Source organism: Varanus komodoensis, unplaced genomic scaffold (assembly GCF_004798865.1).
Source record: "Varanus komodoensis strain SLA01 unplaced genomic scaffold, ASM479886v1 scaffold8, whole genome shotgun sequence".
Taxonomy (NCBI): Eukaryota; Metazoa; Chordata; class Lepidosauria; order Squamata; family Varanidae; genus Varanus; species Varanus komodoensis.
Window position 1 is genome coordinate 18,292,838 of NW_025336481.1, and position 21,951 is coordinate 18,314,788.

General features: G+C 42.5%; 1 protein-coding gene across 7 annotated transcripts in view; it reads left to right on the plus strand.

The window, feature by feature from the left end:
* Positions 1-544: 544 nt before the first annotated feature.
* Positions 545-21,951, plus strand: part of L3MBTL2 (L3MBTL histone methyl-lysine binding protein 2) — a 32,879-nt gene continuing 11,472 nt past the window's right edge. For all 7 annotated transcript variants that reach the window (XM_044455596.1, XM_044455597.1, XM_044455599.1 and 4 more), the window contains exons 1-10: positions 545-632; positions 5,133-5,400; positions 6,888-7,021; positions 8,667-8,790; positions 9,292-9,371; positions 11,893-12,010; positions 14,489-14,623; positions 15,696-15,784; positions 17,895-18,126; positions 20,038-20,114. In XM_044455596.1, coding sequence (XP_044311531.1) covers positions 612-632; positions 5,133-5,400; positions 6,888-7,021; positions 8,667-8,790; positions 9,292-9,371; positions 11,893-12,010; positions 14,489-14,623; positions 15,696-15,784; positions 17,895-18,126; positions 20,038-20,114 — 1,278 coding nt within the window. In that variant the 5' untranslated portion in view covers positions 545-611. The remainder of the gene's footprint in view (positions 633-5,132; positions 5,401-6,887; positions 7,022-8,666; positions 8,791-9,291; positions 9,372-11,892; positions 12,011-14,488; positions 14,624-15,695; positions 15,785-17,894; positions 18,127-20,037; positions 20,115-21,951) is intronic.

Sequence of the window (21,951 nt, forward strand, 5' to 3'; positions counted from 1 at the left end):
CATTACCAAAGACACAGGACAAGGAGCTGGCACTTTATTTAAAAACAAGATGAGCCTTGCTTGCTTACTAGAAAGAGAAGTGATAGCGAACACAAAATGTAGGTTTTCCCCGGATTTTGGTCGCGCTTTTAACACAAGGGAGGGTTACTGACAATCTGTGAAGGAAGGCGGGTGACGTTGAACGCTTCTTTACCAACGATGTTTCACCTGGCTGGGGACTCCGGCTAGACTGAGGTTCGTCATGCTACAACGGCACAGTAGTACGTGCTCCCTCCCCTGAGGAGGGCCGGGAAAAGGAGGATCTTCCAACGCATTGCAAGGCACTGCTGAGGACTACGACTCCCAAGAGACCTTGCGACAGGGCAAATGACGTAGTCTGTGGCTTCTTCCGATCTTCGCGTTCAGTGGTCTGACGCCATCTCTTCTTTTTGCCCATTGGCGACGACGTGAACGCGTACAGGCCAATGGGTTTGCGAGATAAATGGCTGACGGCGCAAGTGGAGTTGGCTATTGGCGGATTGTGGGTTGTGGAAGTGATCCGTAGCACGCGCACGGCGGTGTCATGCTGTTAATTGGCCGTGCTCGCTTGCCTGCATGGGCAAGAGAGCGCCATGGAGCGGGAAGAAGGCGAGGTAAAAGTGTTGCTTGGTTAACAGCAGTCGGGGTGGGAGAGAGTCCTCTGTTCTCGTCCTGCAGCTACCAGAGCGCGAGTGCATTCGTCGTCAGAAGGGAATGGATGTCTGCATAAGTGGCGTTCCTCCGCGGGACAGAGCCGCCCCCTCCTCGCTTCCCTCTCCGCAATTGTCTGAAATGAAGACAAGGGAGTAGTCCATGCAGGTTTAGACAGAAAGAGCCCCTGTAATTCCAAGTATTCTATAGCCAGCCATGCTGAGAACTGTGTTTTTCTCTATTATCCTCGATTAGTATGCCTTGCAATCGTAGAAATACTCAGTCCAAATAGAGAGGGCTTCCTGCAGAGAAATTGTGAAATAAAATTCACTCCTATTCGGGGTGTCTTTTACCTCTTCTGTGCCGTCCCCTTTTCATCTTATGTAATGTGTGTGTCACAACTATATTTTTTGGCAAAATATTTTAAAGGAGGCGGGGGAAGCTGCATTTTATGTACTTTGGAAGACTTCGCTTCCTTTCCCTCTTGTCACCATCCATGTGATTGATGCGTTATCCTGATGTATCCTGAACACATATAAGCCCCTTTTAGCCCTGGAATGCTAGGTCTACTAGAGTGTTGGCTCTACTTCTATTAGCCAGATTTTTTTTCAGTATGTGAAATCTCTGGATAAAACTTTTGTTCTTTCTTTTAGCAACTAGCTACTATTAAAACTAAGAGGAAGGTTGTGTGGTGAACTGTTCAGTAACAATAGCTGTTAACAATTATAACAATAACTGTTATAGTACAAGGAAGAAGCAAGGTAATTTCCAGATTACACGATTTCATGCTTAGACAGAAGACTTATGCAGATTAATGAATACGTAAGTCCTAGTGAACTCAGGAGAGTAACATCTGATATAAGTGCGTGTAAGGGATGGAAGTAAGGATAGGATTTGATTCTTTAACAAGTACTAAGGGATATTAATTGGGTTAGCAGTACAGAAAGTGGAATGCTTATGTAGAAGAATCTGGAATTAAAACTGGAAACAAAGTTAGCCATCTGTAGAGAAATGGTTCCAAATATGAATGAATTAGAGCTAAATGAGATTGTAGGGATAGGAGTCCACTGGTACAGTAGCTACTGATGACTTCCTGGTTAAATTGACTCAGTCAGTATGAAACTTGCATAGTATTCTTTTTGTTCTCCCACATCTCTTATACAAGATTGTATTTTCATGGCCTTCATGTTAATGTAGAATAAGTGCCTGCTCTCGTTCCATATTAACACATGCTTATGCTTGTGCTTATTAGAAATTTCAGTTCTCCCTTAAGCATGCATTGCCTGTTTGGAAAAAAAAGTCCTGAATCTGTTAATATGGCAGGATGTCTGAGATCAAAGAATTCTGTCTGACATAATCCTGAAATTGTACCCTTATTATAATTCTGAAATGAGAAAGATGGTATAAATGTTATTCTAGAAATGGATTGTGAATCCCCTCTTTTTGATATCTGAGGCTGCATGTATGCTTGCCCATCTTGTATTCCTGAGGACCAAGTTGTAGGGTTTCAGTTAGAAGCTTATAGCTATACTGGTGGGGTTTTTTTTTGGGGAGGGGGCATTCAAAAAGGTCTCTGCTACGTATTTGACACAATGATCTCACTGAATTGCAAAGCATCCCAACCTGTCATCTTTTTAGTTCAGGTGATTGGTAAGCAAATCTGCAAGAATAAATGGTTTCTACTCATGAAAAAGATCCTTTGAAACAAGGCTTGAAAAGTATATTTCTCTGGATGATGGTATGCACATTAGCAGTGACAAGTAATGACATGTGGTGCCACTTGCTATTCAGACAATTGTTGTGTTGTTTTGTGCCATCAAGTTTTCTCTGACTTGTGGCAGCCCAATGTATGAGAGCTCTCCAAAATGCATTATCCATGACAACCTCATTCAGCCCTTGTAAATTCATGGTGATGGCTTCCTTTATGTAGCCAATCCATCTTCTATTTGGTCTTCTTTCTTCTGAATTCTACTTTACCTAGCATGATGGTCTTCTCCAGGAAGTTTTGCTGTTTTTTAATGTTCTAAACAACATAGTGACAACACTGTCACTGAAAAGTTGCTCTCAGGATTCTGAACCTATTTCTGTCGCTTTTGCCAAAGCAATTAGACAATTAGATTATATGTACTTACCCACCTATATATGGTGGGGTGTGTTGGGGAGGAATGTTTATGCCAGGATGAGAGTAAATATTTGTTATAAAGCAGCAGAAGTAGGTGTTCCATAAAGTATTTGTTGAGCTTGTTTCATGCGTGGCCATAGTCTCACTTTTACAAAGAATTACTGAACATGAATACTTTTTCTTCTTTTTCTATACTGCTGCTGTTTTTGTACAGAACAGCATGTGGATGTCTTCCAAAACTGCTGTTCATCTGGCAGGTTATGACTAGGAATGTTCTTCTCTTCAAAATTAGAACATTGTTGTTGCAGCAAACACTCTTTTCTGTTTCATTGTTCTGCCCTGTTTTAATCCTGCAGTTGACGTGTTAGTGTCCTTTCTTGAGCACATTTGCCATTAGAATGAATGAGGTTCACAATCTTGCCACCTGTGATGTAAAGGAGCTGTCATTCTTAAGGAAGGATTGTTTCAAAGAACCCTTGAGTTAGGTACTAACTTGGCACAATAGAATTGTGCAATAGAATGCATTGGCACAATAGCATTGTGTTTGTGTGTGTGAGATGAAAGATGTCCTTTAGGAGGCTTGCATCACCCACGGACCATAGGCATTGAATGTTGGCAATCCTCTTTCCCACAATTGCACTTGTAAATGTCAAGTGCAGTCTTGGGAAGGATGAAATAATCTGTATATAGCATTGACTAGAAGAATGGATTTCAGCCTCTGAATTCTAAGTGGGCTGGGACTTCAATAGCTGGAATAGAGCTATTCTGTTTTTCTATTCTAAAGGTTAAATAGACTTGTTGGTAACACGTGGCAGCTGCGAAAGGTAGCAACTGACAGCAGGCATCCAACATAACCCATATTCCAAGGGAAGTACTGTCAGTTTCACAGAAAATTAACAGTTCCTAAAGCTACTGAGAACAAGCCAAAAGCTACTCCCCAGAATGGGACCACTCTGCAGAATACATGGAAGGAACATCTACAGATGAGTCCTGTTTCAGAAATGAGCAATTCTCGGGGTTTTCCAGGTGCAACAGAGAGGCATCTGCGTAAGATTGGATATTATCCCCATGTACTCATTCTCTCCCTGCCCCACCCCACTGCATAATGGAACTTAATCTGGTATCATGCTGTCATTACATTATTTGATTCTGTGCCGCCATTCCTCATCTTTGGCAGCCATTGGTAGTGTTATGATGTCATGACATGAGACAAGTTATGTTAATTCAGAAAGGTAGGATAGGCTAGATGCACAGCCGCCATTTTTAGTAGTAGCTATGTTTTTACAGCAGTGACTGTTAGCCTTGAATTTCCAGTGTACAAAAGGATTACACAGACCAGTTAAAACTCTATTCTTGGGGACCCTGGGGCTATTTCAGGTTCTTGTCACAGGTTCCTCAATGAAAAGATTGATCATGGGAAGCAAATATGTCTGCATCTATTGATCATTCCCTTCAATATAAGACAGTGAGGGAGGTGGCAGTACCAAGAGTGCTCCAGGGTCAATATAAGTTAAATATACTTCCCTAACAAGTCAGATTTGACCCATTTGATGCTCTGTAGTATTAATATGCCCATTTTTGTAAATAAATACACATATCCCAGCACCTGGAGGGATTTGCAGGGCAAAATTGACCCCTGGAGCCTCCAGAGTTGTCCACCCCATCTTTCCATTCAGTTGGGACAACAGCTAGACTCAACAGGCTAGTACCTGAAATGAACTCAAGGTTGAGTTACTAAGAACTTCCCAGAATCTTTTGCAGTGTGTAGGGGTTCCACAGCAGATGTACAGGTTCTAAATCAATATGGACTGTATTCCTTGAGAATTAAAAAAACTGGGATGGTTTGAAGAGCTTTGTCACTACAGTTTTCGAAAACCACAAAAAAGACCAAAATGATGTACATTTGTCATTTGGAGTCTTTCATCTGCAATTATGATTTTGAATATTGGTGCCAGCTGACAAATCTTTCATTCCATTTAGGAGATCATCTTTTATTTCTGCTTTTTTTCTTGCTTTGTTGTTGTTATCCTATTTTGCTTTTTCAAACATGTTTGGTGTATATTTTCAGTTGGCATTTGAGATTGTTTTTGAATGTTGTAGTTTTGGTTGTTTTTTGGAAACTTTGGCTAGAAAACAACATAGAAAGCTTATAAATGAATAAGGGACAATATTGAAGGAGTGTGGGATCTTATCAGTAAAAGTTCCAGCACGTCCTTTGCTAATGACCACCTGGAATGATCCTGCAGCTGGTATGTCAGCTGAGTGCATCTTTCCCACCTGTCATGATGTCCTACTGCCCGTGGGTTTTCCAAACATCCTTTGGTGTCTGTTTTGCTGCTAGTTGGAATCTCCTGGCCACTGCAAGTCTTCATCTTTGGAGCCAATGGATGAGGAGGAAGAGGAAGAAGAGGATGATGACTTGGATCTCTTTGGGGGCTATGATAGTTTCCGACGTTACAGCAGTAGTGGGGACAGTAGCAGCTCCTCCTGTCTGGACGACTCTAGTGAGAACGAAGCTGCAGATCGTGAAGCTGGGGAACTGCCTCCATCCCCTTCACAGATCCAAACACCTACCAGCCGAGTGCCGGATGATAATGGATCTGAGCCAGGTACTGGTGCTCTTCTCTGTGACAAAGGAAATCTGTAACTGATGGAAGATGAGGCAGCTTTCCCATGTCTAGAGTAGGGTAGGAGTTGGTTGAGGAATAAGTCAAAAGGATCAATTTTCCAATTAAAAAGGGGGAGGAAATGTGGCTGTCTAGTGTGCAATATTGCATGAAAGAGCAGCTAATGAGAAACGATAAACAAAGAAGGATTCAGATTTTAATTTTATGTATCCCTGCTCCCAAGCAAGCTTCCTGCTCTGTTTCAAATTTAGAGATGGTTTTTCAAAGAACATTTTTAACTATCATTCTTAAAGACTTTTACATGAAATGAAGATTAGTCATAGAATCTTCATGAAATACGAGCATGTACGATGTTAGTATTAAATTGTAATAGAATAGTCTTAGTTTCTTTTAAAACCACAATTGCTTTTTTTTTTTTACTAAAACACATTAGTTTAAATCAGAACTTAATTCTTTTTTTATTTCTTGTTTGTAAACCAAAAATTCTTCCCAGAAAACTCAACTTTTGTACTTTGAATAAATTTGATAAATAAAGTATATTCAAAATGCTGCATTCTTGATAATTGTATCCTGAAAAGTATTGAATTGTTAGTAAGAAATGTTGTGGTGAAATGAGACATGTGGAATAACTGAGGGCTCAATTGGCAAAGACAGAGTGATGTGACTGCACATTCTAGAATAAGAGCAGGTAGATGCAAACCCTACTTGCAGTTCCATACAATGGTTCCTACACAGTGGAGTATATCAGACTGTATCCTGCAACTTTTCATGATGGCCTCCAAACTGGGTTGGTGTTATCAGAATGGAACTGGATCCTATCACCAGTGTCTGCAGCTCCTCTTTCTGGCACATTCGCTCCCAAATTTTGCTGCTGAAATAAAAGTAATGTTTACTTCCAGCCAGCAAAGTTCCACCTAGTTCATTGCAGCTGGGGATCATCCAAATCAAAAGCAAATGCCTACCTTAGTGCTGCTGCTTGGAGCAACATTATGCCCAAATGCTTTGGAGCGTGGGATGTGCATGCATGAGGGTTAGATTATCCTGGTAGTTGCTATGCAGGGGAAGTTTCTTTGCTTGAGCATGATGTTCTCACCTGTGCTTGCTTTCCATTCATAACAATGCTGTTAGCTGTGTCTGTACTTTCTGTCCAACTTTTACAGATGTTGCCAAGGATCTGTGGTCTCTCTTCTGTTCTTTCTTGCAACTTGCTAGTTCTGATCAGATGTCAGGACAAGAGCAGTTGCTGTTTTCCAGCAGAGAGCAGCCTTTGTACCCCCCTGTATTGCTCTCTGCCCCCACTCCTTATGCTTTGCCATAGTTATCTGTCACAAAGGGAAGGGGCACACAGAGTCCTTGTCATCTTTGTGGAGGAAGCTTCTAGAAACAGTTGCCATTTGTAGCCCTGTACTTTCCTAATGGAACTGACTTGCTTCCTACTGCTGAGGCTTATTGTATTTGTGCCCCCTCAGCTGTCTGTGAGATGTGTGGCATTGTGGGCACAAAGGATGCCTTCTTCTCCAAGACCAAACGTTTTTGCAGTGTCTCCTGCTCCAGAAGCTACTCTTCAAACTCCAAGAAGGCAAGCATCTTGGCAAGGCTGCAGGTGAGCAACACCCTCTTAATGAGGCCACCACTTGATTAAACTTGGGCATGCATGAATGTGAAGGCATTGTTTGAAGGCGCTGCTTCCTGTGGACACAACTGTATGCCTGCCAGAGACATTTGAAAAGCCATTCTCCCATGAAGCAAGGGCTTTCAGTATGAGTAGGTATCTCAAAAGACTGCGCCTAGATAGTTCTAGTTATGTGGAAGTGCTTTTATGAAAGACAGGTTAGAAAAGCCTTAACTATATCTTGCAGTTAATCACCCATAGGGATTATCATATTACTAAAGATAATTTTATACAACTCATTTGCACTTTACCTATTGTTTCATAGTTCATACCATAATCACCTGAAGAGTTGCAAACAGGTAGATTTACTTCTTTTCAGTATATGCGTTTGTAGATTAGGAATTGTGGTTAGGGCTAAACACATGAAAGGCAAATAGCTTGTATAAGTAGCTCTTGCTTGGCATTTGCAACTTTTTTCTACTGAGGGCCATGTACCCTCATTGGTAATCCATTGAAGCTTGCATGTTGACGGGACAAGACCAAAAGTGGGTGGTTGTCCCCCTTTCCTTCTTAGGCAGGGGACTTCTTGGGAAGGGACAATTCACTCTTGCCTGAAGTGGTTGTGCGCAGAGGTAACCTGAATGCCTCAGGTGTCCAGCCCTGGAACACTGATTCATATCTACACCAGCAAATAATAGGAATGTAGAACTGGGGGTGATTTGCCTTTCCAGTTTAGAATAATAAAATGTGTGTGCATGTGCTTGCTGTATTAGGGGTGGCTTCTGTGAGGAGGAAGAGTATGGCATACTAGCTGTGATCAGGGCAAATTGGATGGTATGACATAATCCAAGAATAAAAGAGAGACTTGGCAGAAAATGAAGTTGTATAAGTATCTATAAATAATTAGTGCTTTCCTCCTTCCCTTCTCCATGTCTTCCTGTATATTCAGGTATAGAACATGCTCGCTGTTGCACTTTCTCTCTGTCATGCCATCCATTCTGAACACAGGACTAGGAAGGGCAAGAAAAGTGCTTTCTTGTTGTTCTCTAGTACGCTAGTAGAATGCTCTGAATCATGTACCTTTCTTTTAAGTTTTCATGCCAAGAGTCCCATGACACCTTTAAAGGCTTGCAAAGGTACTATAGCATTACATTTCTTAGTTCATGAGTGATTCTGTCTGATGTATCTCATGAGAAAGGCCTTAATCTACAAATCCCATGCTACATCTCATCAAAGACCCCTGACGAACTTGCTTTTAGCTTTGGAAGGCTGCAATATGTTTGCCAGTTGTTAGCAGTACTAACCAGAAGAGTTTCTTGTATTTGCCACAAATTGATTAGCAAAGCTACTCTTCTTATGGCTTGATAGCTTTAATCTATGAATCTTTATTTATTTATTTATTTATTTATTTATTTATTTATTTATTAAAACATTTCTATGCCGCCCCTTGCCGAAGCCTTGGGGCGGCTTACAACACAATAAAATACAATAAAATACAAAAATAACAATATAAAATTAACAATATAAAATAAATAACAATATAAACAATATTGGAAACAGCAAGATGTACCTCTCTTTTGCCTACAGGAAGGACTACTGGAAATTTATATCTTTTTGTGTTGTTATGCTTTCACAGGGCAAACCACCAACGAAAAAAGCCAAGGTTTTACACAAGGCAGCCTGGTCTGCTAAAATTGGGGCGTTTCTCCATACTCAGGGGACAGGGCAACTGGCAGATGGAACGCTAACTGGCCAGGATGGTAAGCGCAAGCAGAGGAAGTAAGCAGCTGGCGCTCACTTCACAGTTTGAAATAATTGAAGAATCAGAACTATGTGCATGGTAACAGTATTTCTGGTTGACTAAAATACCCCAGCTGAGAGATAAGAATGAATTCCCTTAACTGAAGGTTACAAAATACCCTAAGTTGAATCTTGGGTGGATCCTAGTTCAGTGACAATATAATTCTGAGCTTGTTTAGGGTCAGAAAGGGGCTCTGGGGGAGATACTTGCTTGGCTGTTCTGGAAGCAGTTACTTCTTTGTTTTAATGGAAATTCAGGCTACTCTGACTGCTCCTGATATTTTTTCTAGCAACTGTAGGTGTAGAGTTCTTTCAAACTTTATTTTTTTTCTATGTCTTTGCTGCTGCTGCTGCTTCAATGAGATATATATATTGCCCTACCTGTTCTTATGGCTGCTATATGGAATATTTTACAACCTTTACAATATTTTACAACCTAATGGTCTCTTGAACCTTTTTAGCTCTCATTGTAGGCTTTGACTGGGGCACTTACCTGCAGGACCATGGTTGCAAGGCTGTACCTGTTAGCTGTTTCAAACAGGTGAGCATTCCCTGCTTTCCTTCATACCCAAATGCACTCATTTAGAGAAGAGACCCAGGAAGAAGTACCAGGAAGATTTACAAGAAATGAAATACTGAATGTCATCTTGTAAATCAAGGATGAAGAACTCATCTTTTTCAGACTCTGGGCTACAGCTCACACCAGTAGCAGCCCACATGACCTATGGTTAGGAATGATCAGCGTTTTAGTCCAGTAACATCTGGAAAATGATAGATTTCTTACCCTTTCTCTGAATGGATCCCAGCTAGACATAGCAACCACCTTTAAAGTATAAACAATAAATTAAAAGTATGAAGACATTTTGGCTTTTACAGTTAATGTAGACATGGTGGTGTTATAGGCTGTATAATATAAATAGAATGTTTCTAGTAACTTCAAAATGAATTCAATTTTTGACATACCAGAATTCTCTTCATGCAAAAATGAAGTATAATTGTGGTGTATTTTAAATTAAGTATTTCAAAAAGAGAAAGTTTTAATGAACTGTTGAAAACTTCTACACTAAAACCTGCACAAATTGCTGTAAAATTATATTTAATTACCAGTAAGCTGTTTTCATTCTAGCAAGATAAAAAACCTAGATTCCATGAGTAAAAATATGCTACTCTTGACCGTGAAAACAAACATGAAAGCAGTCCATTCCAGATGCATCAGCATGGGGCATTGCCTTAGACTGAGTCAGACCATTGGTCCATTTAGCCAGCATTGCCTGTGATGATTGGCAGTAGCTCGCCAGAGTTTCACGCAGGTTTTTTCCCAGGATTGAACTCAGGACATTCTGCATCAAATGCGTGTTGCACGACTTCTGAGCTACAGTCATTTACTGATGGTCCTTTCCCTCTGCTTTCTTAGCCTTTAGCAAGAAATGCACCCTGCCCCTTCCCTTAGATTTGTCTTCAGTCATGAAGGCTGGAAACGTGTTTGAAATGGAAGCTAGGTCATACATCACCCACAATTCTCTATCGTGTCTGCCCTGAGATGCAACTCCCTCAACATCCTCCATAAACACTTGTATCATTATTAATTTCATCTCTGTACCCCTATCTAGGCATTTTATAATGAAGTATAACAATAATAAAGTACAATAGAGAAAAATTAACAAGAACTAACAATTTAAAATTTCATAAAATAACCTTAAAAGACAGTTAAAAAGGCCCAGCCAAGAATAAAAGAAAGGCACCTGGCTAATTATGTCAGGCCTGAATGACCAGGGTGGCCTTTAAAGACTTCTGCAAAGGGGGCTGTTTTAATCTGGTGCTGAAAAGATGGCAAATCTGGCACCAGGCAGACCACAGCAGGGAGGTTGTTCTAAAGATGGGGGCACCACTGAAGAGGCCTTCCCGCTAGCTGCCACCCTGAAAACCTCTCAAGGGGTTGGTGCCGGGAGGAAAGCCTCAGAGGCTGAGCAGAGTTTTCAGGTAGATTGGGGTTGCGAGAGGAGCTGCAACAGGTATTGCAATCCCAAGCCATGTAGGGCTTTATAGATTAAGACCAGCACCTTGAATTGGGAGTGGAAGCATACAGGCAGTGAGTGCAGGCAAGCCAGAGCTGGTTTTATATGTCTGGGCTTCCAAGCTCCAGTTATTAATCTGGGTGCCACATTCTGCATGAGTTGCAGCTTCTGAACCGTCTTTAAGGGGAACCCTATGTAAATTGTACTGCAGTAATCAATTTAGATATTAGCAGAGAATAGGTTACTGAAACCAGGCTATCCATGTTCAGTTAGGTGCACAGCTGAGCCACCAGCTGAACCTGGTAGAAAGCACTCCAAGTCACCAATGCCACCTGGGCCTCAAGTGACAAAGATGGATCAAGGAACACTCCAAGCTATGAACCTGCTCCTTCAGAGGGGGTACAACTCTGTCTTGAACAGATTGAGTCTGCCCCCCACCCAAAAAAAAAAAAATCTGGTCAAAGGAATCATCCACCAACAGCATCTCAATTTTGTCTGGATTGAGTTTCAGTTTGTAAGTCCTCAACCAGTCTATTATTGTATCCAAACATTGGTTCAGCGTGTCCACAACCTCACCTGCCAGTGATGAAAAGGTGAAATAGAGCTGCATGTCATCAGCATACTGATGGCAACACATGCCTGAACTCTGATGACCCACTCAGTGGTTTCAGGTAGATGTTAAATAGTATGGAGGACAAAACAGACCCCTGAGGAACTCCATGCTGGAGAATCCATGGGGCTGAACAGTATTCCCCAAGCACCATCTTCTGTAGACAGCCCTCCAAGTCGGAGCAAACCACTGTAACGTGGTGCCCCCACTCCATCCCAGCCAGCTGCTTCAGAAGGACACCATGGTTGATGGTATTGAAAGGCTCCAAGAGGTCCGGCTGCTGCAACTGCTCCCCTGCCACTCCCACTTTCCAGCTTTGCTCCGAACCCCAGCACACTGCTAATATAAATTATGCTGATAATTTACTACTCTTATTTATGCCTTATCTTTTCATGTATTGTGGCACCCATCCCTTCTCTCTCCCAAACATTTTGCAGGTGCCCCTTTATGAGCAGTGGGAAGATGTGATAAAAGGGATGAAGGTTGAAGTGTTGAACAGTGATGCTGTCCTTCCCAGCCGTGTGTATTGGATTGCATCCGTTGTTAAGATTGCAGGTGGGTCTCTTAAAGGGACAGCAGAAAAGAACTGGGATTCATTAGTTTTTTCTTGAATATGTATCTGCCTCTGCTTGAAGGCTTATTGGAAGCAACAACAGATATCAGTGAAACTGGAAAATAAACCTCCAAGAGTTTTTGGAGAGAATCGAGAGAATCACAATTTCACCTCTTTTGTTAATCTCCTCATATTTTGAGCTTTTCTGTTTTGACTCTGTCAGATTCCCTGGCCTACAGTTAACATTTGGTGGCTCTGTGGTCATTGTTTCCAGTTAGTTCAGAACTGTTGTGCATAAACCCAGTTCTTTGTGTTTCTAATGACTGGCTCTCCCACTGTCAGGAATTGCCCACATTGGGTTTCATCCAAGGGGTCATTTCCTTCTTCCCTAGAACGATAGCCCTCTTTCCAAGACCTTCCTTCTCTATAGCAACACCAGTCACTCTGACAGAGGGGTGCTGGTGTTATGTTCCTGAAGGCTTTGCCCATGTTGTCCCCTTCTTAATTTCGCCATGTCAGTTACCTTGCTTGCAGGGATAGAACCTGTTCCCTGAGATCCAGGAGCTCTTTGTATTGAGCACGTGCACAATTCTGGCCGGTGGCAGATAATCATACGTGTGACATGCCGTACAATACACTTGATAGCTAGAACATAAGGAATGCCAAGCTGGATCAGACCAAATGTCCATCTCATCCAGCATTCCATATGCACAGTGGCAGACCAGAGAAGCCACCAATTGTCTCTTCCTCCATGAATCTGTCCAATCTCTCTTTTTTTAAAGCCATCCAAATTGGTGGCCATTATCACATCCCATGACAAAGACTTCCATAGTTTAACTATACATTGTCTGAAGAAGTGCTTTCTTTTATCTGTCCTAAACTTCCCACCAATCAGCTTCATGGGATGACCCTGGGTTCAAATGTTACGAGATGGAGAGAAAAATCTCTCTCTTCCCACTTTCTCCACACCATGCATTATTTTAAACACCTACTAAGCAGTTCCAGTTGTAGCTGCTCCTCAGTGGGAAGTTGCTCTCATCCCCTGATATTTTTTTTGCCCTTCTCTGTACTTTTTCCAGCTCAATAATGTCCTTTTTCAGGTCAGGAAACCGGAATGGAACACAGTATTCTAAATGTGGTCATACCCAAGATTTGTCTAAGAGAAATACAATTTTGGCAGTTCCATTTTCTATTCCGTTCCCAATTATGCCTAGCCTGGAGTTTGCCTTTTTAACAGCAGGTGGGCACTGGACTGAGATTTTAATTGAACTGTTTGGTACTACCTCCCTTTACAAGATCCTTTTCTTGCTTTCCTTGCCAACTCAGATCCCATCAGCCTATACCTGAAGTTGGGATTTTTTGCCACAATGTGCATTACGTCACACTTGCTTATATTGAAGTGCATTTGCTATTTTAATGTCCATTCTTCCACCTTGGAGAGATTCCTTTGGAGTGCCTCACAATCCCTTTTGGTCTTAACTACCCTAAACAGTTTGGTGTCATCAGCAGACTTCACTGCTTGCTTCTAATTTCAGGTCATTTATGAATAGGTTGAAAGCCATTAGTCTTCCTTCAGAACGCTGTGGAACTCCACTGGTTACATCTCTCCATTGGGCGAAATTGCCATTTAGTCCCACTTTCTGATGCCTGTTCTTCAACCAGTTTGTGATCCAAAAGAGGACCCCCCATCCCTTTATTTTAAGAGTTCCCTTATTCCAGCTGGTTTCACACCTGTTTTTCTTTATTGTGTTTGTTTACCTAGAAAACAACATGATTCACTCTCAGGAAAAGAGTAACTAGATGTAACTAGAGTAACCTGAAGGAGCGCTTACATCCATATTTGCCCAGTCGCCCCCTGAGATCGGCGGGAGAGGCCCTTCTCCGGGAGCCCTCCGGGAGAGAAATTAGGAGGGTGGCTACTCGGAGAAGGGCTTTCTCAGCGGTGGCGCCTAAGTTATGGAATGCGCTCCCCAGAGAGGTCCGCTTGGCGCCGTCGTTATTTGTTTTTTGGCGCCAGGCTAAGACCTTTTTATTTAAGCAACATTTTAAATGCTAAATACAATTGAATTTTATCTGGCCAGGGCGGCTTATTTTATAATGTGTGTTTTAATTAAGATTATTTTATATGGATTTTAACTTATTGTTTTATCGATGTTGTAAGCCGCCCCATTCGCCGAAGCCTCGGGGCGGCTTAAAAATGTTTTAATAAATAAATAAATAATAAATAAATAAATAAATAGATGAGGGAAGAATTTTAAAAGATTTGGGACACACCAGGCTATGTTTCCAAATAGCAACATTTATTAGGCTGTAGAATAGCTTTCCAAAACTGTTGTGGAACTGTCTGGAGGCATCTAATAGTCTGAGAGAATGGAGGTTGTCTTGCAGAAATTATTGCTGTAATTGTCAGAAAAGAAGAGTGACAATATTCAAGATGTAATCTTTTTATTTTTCTTTTCTTCAAAAATCAATCTTGGCAGGATACAAGGCACTGCTACGTTATGAAGGCTTTGAAAGTGACTCCAGCCATGACTTCTGGGTCAACTTGGGCACTGTAGATGTGCACCCAATTGGCTGGTGTGCCATTAACAGCAAAATCCTGGTGCCCCCACAGAGTAAGTGTTTGGCATCTCACTCAGCTATGGGGCTTTGGTTAATTCACCATTGTGTTGCCTGTCTTTTACCTTCTATGGTGGGTCATACAGTTTGGATCTAGTGACTGTAAACACTAAGTTCCTTGCTTTGGAATATGTTAGGCAAATTGGAAATATTAGTATAAAGTACTTAATTTGTATGTCCGCTTGCAAATCTGAGAGTTCTTAAAATGTGATTTCTGTTCAGGGGATTGGGACAGTAGAAGGGAAGAAGAAATGGGTCTCAGGGTCTATAGACTGAAATTGCCCTGGCTCAGGCTTTTGCAAACCCTGCTTGATTTCTCCCTTTTATCATGTCTTAGCAAAAACTGTTGATTGCATGTTTCGTCATAACCGCTCATTTAACTAGCAGACTTTCCTTTTCCCCATATACTTCACAGACCTATGCAGTGTGAGGGCCACAGAGAATAGTTCCGTCAAAGAGAGATCAACACAGATTGGATGTTCATCGGATGAACATTCAAAAATTTGCTCCTGTATGAGTGTTGCTCATGTTCAACACTCTTTACTTTGGCCTATTCACCCCTTGGTGAAAAACCGCAAAAGCCAGGTATCTGGAGAACAGAATTTCCAGAGGCTGGGCCGGGCTTCAGTGCCTTACATAGTTCCTTGCCTCTCACCAGGGCTAGTGCAATGAAAGCAAAGCATGCAAAGGAAGCCAAGCAGAATTGGCTGCACATAGTGCAAAACATAACCTGGATGCAGTGTAAAGGCTTTACTTCAAGGTGACACACATCTGCTTGTCCAAAAGTTCCATGGAAAATTCAGAGCTAGGCCATGGTTGAAAAATCTGGGCTTGTTTTAGGGCAGTAGATGTTGGGGTGTTGATGCAGCCAAGGCCTGTCTTCATGAACTTTGCAGTATTTCTGAAAGAACTGAACATGCAGCTCAGAGTAATTCTTGGGGTGAGCATAACCCTTAAGGAAGCTTTAAGTTTAACCAGAAAAATAGAACAATTGCTGTTTTTAATTCTGTACACTCTTGCACGCACAAAAGGCATGCTACTTCAGCTTTCCTGTCTTTTTCTGTGCAGCTATCCACTCCAAATACACAAACTGGAGGGGGTTCCTCATGAAAAAACTTGTGGGAGCCAGAACCATCCCAGTGGATTTCCATATAAAGGTGAGGAAGAAAACCCTGTATATAGATGGAAAAACACTGACTTCTGCATTCGCTCAGTAAAATGTTCAGATTGGAAATAGGTTGCAAGTAATGCTTAGTTTCCACAGTAAGTTGCTAGAGTTCACATCTTCTTTGCAGCTTTGATTTGGTGAGATTCATAACCAACCTGGTGGGCAAGGTAAGGCGCTCTGAGCATGCTTGTGTGTTGCAAAACTGAGCCCCAGTTGGGAATCAATATAGTGTGGTGTAAAGCTGATAGATGCACTGGTAGTTAGAGTATATTAGCTGTAATGTCCTATGTTCATGCCATGGTGTACTCTGACCAAAATATTTTTAATAAGGAGTAACTAGAATCCAGTTGTTTTAATCTGTCACTGGCTTGCTTAATCTCACCATACTACTTTTCAGAAGTAAAAATGCACCATACTCCTTGCTGGAGAAAAGCTCCCCCTGGTGGCATGTTTTAGAAAGCATCCTTCGCTGGAAGAATTTTTCTTCAGAATCTGTGCCTCTGAATAGTGAGATGGCGGATTGAAGGAAGAGCTTTTGCGGGTTTCAGACTCCAAGTTTGTGTGTGCTAGCCAGCAGCATTGTTCTGGAGTTGTTGGCGGCATTACTTTTTCTCTTCTAGATGTTATTCTTGGAGGCTGAGTCATGACTACAGAGAGAGGCATGGAAGCCTGCTCCTTTATGCTTTTCTTGTTCTGGGTATTTTTGTTTTTGTTTTGAGACTGCCATGTTTAGAAATGAGTTATTAGACAGCAAACAGTGAACAAACTTTCCTCTGGTGAAAGCTTAGTGAATTGCTGCAGCCTGCTGGGCCTGAACAATATCATAAAACCTGGAACTCTGTATGAGTTAACTTGGAGTAAGTCCCATTGCAGTCTTTTGGACCTGCTTCTGTATAAGCATGGATAGGATGATCAGGCTTTTTATAATAATCCTTAGATTTTTTTTCTGTAGCATTTTGAGTGTTCAAAATCCTGTTTATATAATCTCAGCAGTCCTTACAATAATCTTGTAAAGTAGGCCAATATTTTTCCCATATTGGAAATTGGTTGGAAATCACTGGGAGAGAACCTTCCCCAGGAACCCTCCATGAAGGATATTAGCAGGGTAAGTACCCGGAGGAGGGCATTCTCTGCGGTGGCGCCCAGTCTATGGAATGCGCTCCCCAGAGATGTCCGCCTGCCGCCGTCGTTATTTGTTTTTCGGCGCCAGGCTAAGACCTTTTTATTCAAATGTTATTTTAATTGTTAATATTATTTATTTAATTAATTCTTGGCCAGGTTGACTCAAATTGTATTGTTTTTGTATTGTTTTTATATTGTGTTTATTTATTATTGTGAGCCGCCCCGAGGCTTCGGTGAATGGGGCGGCATAGAAGCTTCCTAAATAAATAAATAAATAAATAAATAAGGAAGGAAGGAAGGAAGGAAGGAAGGAAGGAAGGAAGGAAGGAAGGTCTTATCTGGGGCCATGTACTAAGTTCATGCCAGAGATGAGAGATGCACCAGGGCCTCCTGGCTTAGAGCTCAGTTTCCTAGTGACAACACCATGTGGATCTAATGGTGGTCTGGAGTTTTGACTGGACTTCTCATTTTCCCAAACAAACACACTGGTGTGGTATGTGATTAAGAGTGTTTTAAGACCAGGGACTTGATCGCGGGTCACTGCTCTGCCATGCAGGCCTCTCCGTGCTCCTGGACCAGTTGCACCCTCAACCTAGCCTACCTCCCAGGCTCCTTGTGAGGATGAAGGGAGGGAGAACCTTGCACACTGCCTTCAGCTTCTTGGAGGAATGGTCAGACAAAGTGTCAACGAGACTATAGCATGACCTAATTTATCTGAGTTAAAGCACTGAGTTAGGCAAAAAGGGATAACATAAATGGTGGAAGCGGGATGGGGAATCTGGATGGCAGAGCCCTGTAAGTTGATTTGGGGAACACAGATACTTGTAGTGTTACCAGATCCATGTGTCAGCCCACATTCAAGAAGAACAGCAAGGCTGCCACGTAGCAGAAGTGGAGGTAGCAGTTGGTGATTGGCCTCTGTTGAAGACATTTACGTGATGTGGAAGGTCACAGCGTTCCTTTTCTCATTTGCTCAGATGATTGAGAACATGAAGTATCCTTTTCGTCAAGGCATGAGAGTGGAAGTGGTGGACAAGAGCTGCGTTTCTCGGACACGGATGGCTGTGGTGGATACTGTGATTGGTGGTCGGCTGAGGCTTCTTTATGAGGATGGGGACAGTGATGATGATTTCTGGTGCCACATGTGGAGTCCCCTAATCCATCCTGTGGGTTGGTCCAGAAGGGTTGGCCATAATATGAAGAAAACAGGTGAGGTTTCACATAGGGCACAATGTTTCAGGGGTCTGTACACAGTGACAAGAGCCAACAAGCTACACGTAAGTTTTGCTCCTGTTAAGGACAGTTTTCTGGGGATATTGCTAAAGCTGTACTTGTTTTGTGGTCAAAGTTAAGTTTAAAGACCCTTTCATTGTTGGAAGAAGGAAAGAGTTCGGTTTAGTCTAATACTGCTGTTCATAACTCAACATGAGGATCTCAAATTGCTTTGGCGTAATGTAACTCTAATAAACAAGACTAGACAAACCCCTTTCCTTTGCTGAGGCCTAACTCAACTAAATTCTAACACTTTGCTTTGGATAGGGGAGCAGTTTCTGAAGTTCACTGCAGTCTGGAGTCAAAGAGATGTAGTTCTGTGTACTCCTTTCTTATTTAACTTGAGTATTTTTCCAACCAAGGTTTACCTCTCATTTAAGAATAGTGGGTGTGACTAAAACTTCTAGACTTGGGAATACTGACTCTAAGAAAGAAGATAATGATCAGAATCTCCAGAAACAGACTGCTAACACCCTTAATTTTGTTCCTAGATTGGCACCACCATCACTTTATTTTTTATTTATTTATTTTTCGATTTATAGCCTGCCTTTTTCCTACAAAGGGCTCAAGGCAGCTTACATCATTCTCCTTCTCCATCTTCTCCCCACAACAACAACCCTGTGAGGTAGGTTGGGCTGAGAGTCTGTGACTGGCCCAAAGTCACCCAGTTGACTCCGTGGCTGAGCGGGGACTAGAACCCAGATCGTCTGAGTCCCAGTCCCATGCTCTTAACCACTACGCCACACTGGCTCTCACACTGGCTTTACGTTGTATGCCGCTTTTCCACAAAATGTGTCCAAACAAGCTCACAAAAGAACACCCAGACAAAACCAGGAATGCTTCTCAATATCTCAGTTGCAATAATACACCCATATAAAAAATTACCACAATTATTCATTTCACTAATGCTAACATTATAAGGTTTTAAATTCCTTACAAATAAGCTATATCATTCTTTAAAACACTATCGATTTATATCACTGATACATAAGCCTGAGCCAGATACACCAAACTTTCCCAATAAGCCAAACAGCTCCCTAAAAAGTACCAAGTGTCAGAAAATGCTGCCAGATTTCTTAGAATCTGCAACATCTAATCCCCTGCCATTCTCCACTTTCTCATTCTAGGGTAGTTCTTAAAGACTCCAACACTGATTCTGCAGAGCAATGTTTAGCTTCTCCCCTTATGCTTGTGATGTTCCTACTGCTTCTGGGAACCTGTGGTAGTTGCAGAAATATATCTGGCCACTCAGGAAACAAAGCGCTTTCCCCTAAGGCAGAATTCACTGTGCTCCACTCTTTCCTTCTCATGCAGTTGCTAAGACCTCAACAAAGGCAAGGGAGGTAGTGTTTAGTTTCTTTTGTGCTCTGCATGATCAGCAGCAAAACTTCCAGTATTAGCACCTGATCCTGGCCTGGCCTGACATGGCTGTTTCTGGTGGTGTTGCAGGGTGGTGCAATGAAAGCAGCAGCAGCCTCTTTGTCTTGCACCAGTAGGAAGTACATATCTTTGCATGTGTTTTTACCAAAGAATTGTATTCACCAGCATCTGTTTGCTGTCATGAAATGCCCAGGTGCTACAAATGCCCGGATTCTGAAACTAATTTGCTCCCCACCTGTTAATTAAGTATTTTTGTATGCACTGATCTAAATTTAAGAATTCCATTCCAATAGTGTATACATACCTAAATAAAGTTGCTTCATTTTCTGTAGTTAGAATCAGAAGTTGATATCAAGTCACTAATGTTACTTCAATTTTCTTGTCAAAGATTATGAGTAGCTAGTAAACTTCAGGTGTTCCATTCCTCTTTTTTCCCACTGATATTTTTTTGTGCATTTTTATTGGAAGAAAAGTGTAATGACATGGCAAACCACCCTACCTTCCGGAAGATCTACTGTGATGCTGTTCCGTATCTCTTCAAAAAGGTAGGAAGACACAAGGGGATTTTATTTTCTTCAGGTTCGATCTTCAGGTGTTGACCTCTCTCTCCCCATCGCTGTTCCACCCTGGAAGTTGCTAGCTTCCAAAAAGCCAGGTGTAAAACCTCTGGCTGATCTGGGGATGGTATGGACAACCTGTCTGAGTGAAGGGAGATGGGAACAGGCAAGAAGAAATTGCGGGCTTGCTCCAAAAACATGGGAAAGGCTTTCTATGGCTAGAGTCATTTTCCTTTTGTAGGATTAGGGCAGCCTCCCTCAACCTGAAGCCCTTCAGACATTTTGGACTTCAATTCCTATTAGCCCTATTCAGCATGGCCTATGTATGTATGTATGTATGTATGTATGTAGAAAGCTTCTATGCCACTCCATTTGCCGAAGCCTCAGGGCGGCTCACAACAATAAATAAATAATAACAATATAAAAACAATATAATTGGAGATGTCCTGGCCAAAGATGTAAAATAAATAATATTAGCAATTAAAATAACGTTTTATAACGTTTAAATAAAATAAACAAAATAAAATAAAAAGGTCTTCACCTGGCAGGTGCCAGGCGAACCTCTCTGGGGAGCGCATTCCATAGATTGGGCACCACCGCAGAGAAAGCCCTCCTCCGAGTACTTACCCTCCTAATATCCTTCACGGAGGGTTCCCGGAGAAGGGCCGCTGATCTCAAGGGGCAGGCGGGCACATATGGATGTAAGCGCTCCTTTAGGTAACCAGGACCCAAGCCGTTAAGGGCTTCATAGGTCATAACCAACACCTTGAATTGGGCCCGGACTTCAATGGGGAGCCAGTGAAGCTGACGGAGAACTGGAGTCATGTTAACATAATGCCCAGTCCCCGTCAGCAGCCTGGCAGCTCTATTTTGAACCAATTGAAGTATCTGGGCTGTCTTCAAGGGCAGCCTCACGTAGAATGCGTTACAGAAGTCAAGTCGGGAAGTCACCAACGCATGTGTCACTGTTGCCAGGCAGTCGTTCTCCAGGTAGGGACGCAGCTGATGGACCAGCCGAAGCTGAAAGAAAGCACTCCTCGCCACCACTGTCACCTGAGCTTCCAGTGAAAGCTCTGGGTCGAGGAGCACTCCCAAGCTGCGGACCTTGTCCCTAAGAGGGAGTGCAACCCCATTCAGGACTAGGTCAAGGTCCCCTTCCCCGAAGCCCAATCCGCCAACCAACAGGACCTCGTCTTGTCTGGATTGAGCTTAAGTTTATTGGCCCTCATCCAGCCCATTACCTCAGCCAGGCACCGGTTCAGCACAGCCACTGCCTCACCTGGATTGGTAGAAAACGAGGGGTGGAGCTAGGTATCATCAGCATACTGATGATTCTGCAGCCCACACCTCCTGATGACCTCTCCCAGCAGTTTCATGTAGATGTTAAATAGCAAAGGGGACAAAATTGATCCCTGTGGTACTCCATGGCATAGCTGCCATGGTGCAGAGCCATAGTCCCCCAGCATCACCTTCTGGAATCGGCCATTGAGATAGGAGCGGAACCACTACAAAGCAGTGCCTCCAATCCCCAATCCCGCTAGCCTATCCAGAAGGATACCATGGTCGATGGTATCGAAAGCTGCTGAGAGGTCCAGGAGAACCAACAGGGACGCACTCCCCCTGTCTTTCTCCCTGCACAGGTCATTGTACAGGACGACCAAGGCAGATTCAGTACCGTACCCAGGTCTGAAGCCAGACTGAAATGGGTCCAGATAATCAGTTTCATCCAAGAGTGCTTGGAGTTGTCCCGCCACCACCCGCTCCAACACATTGCCCAAAAACGGGATGTTGGCCACTGGTCTATAGTTAGTGGCCATCTCTGGAT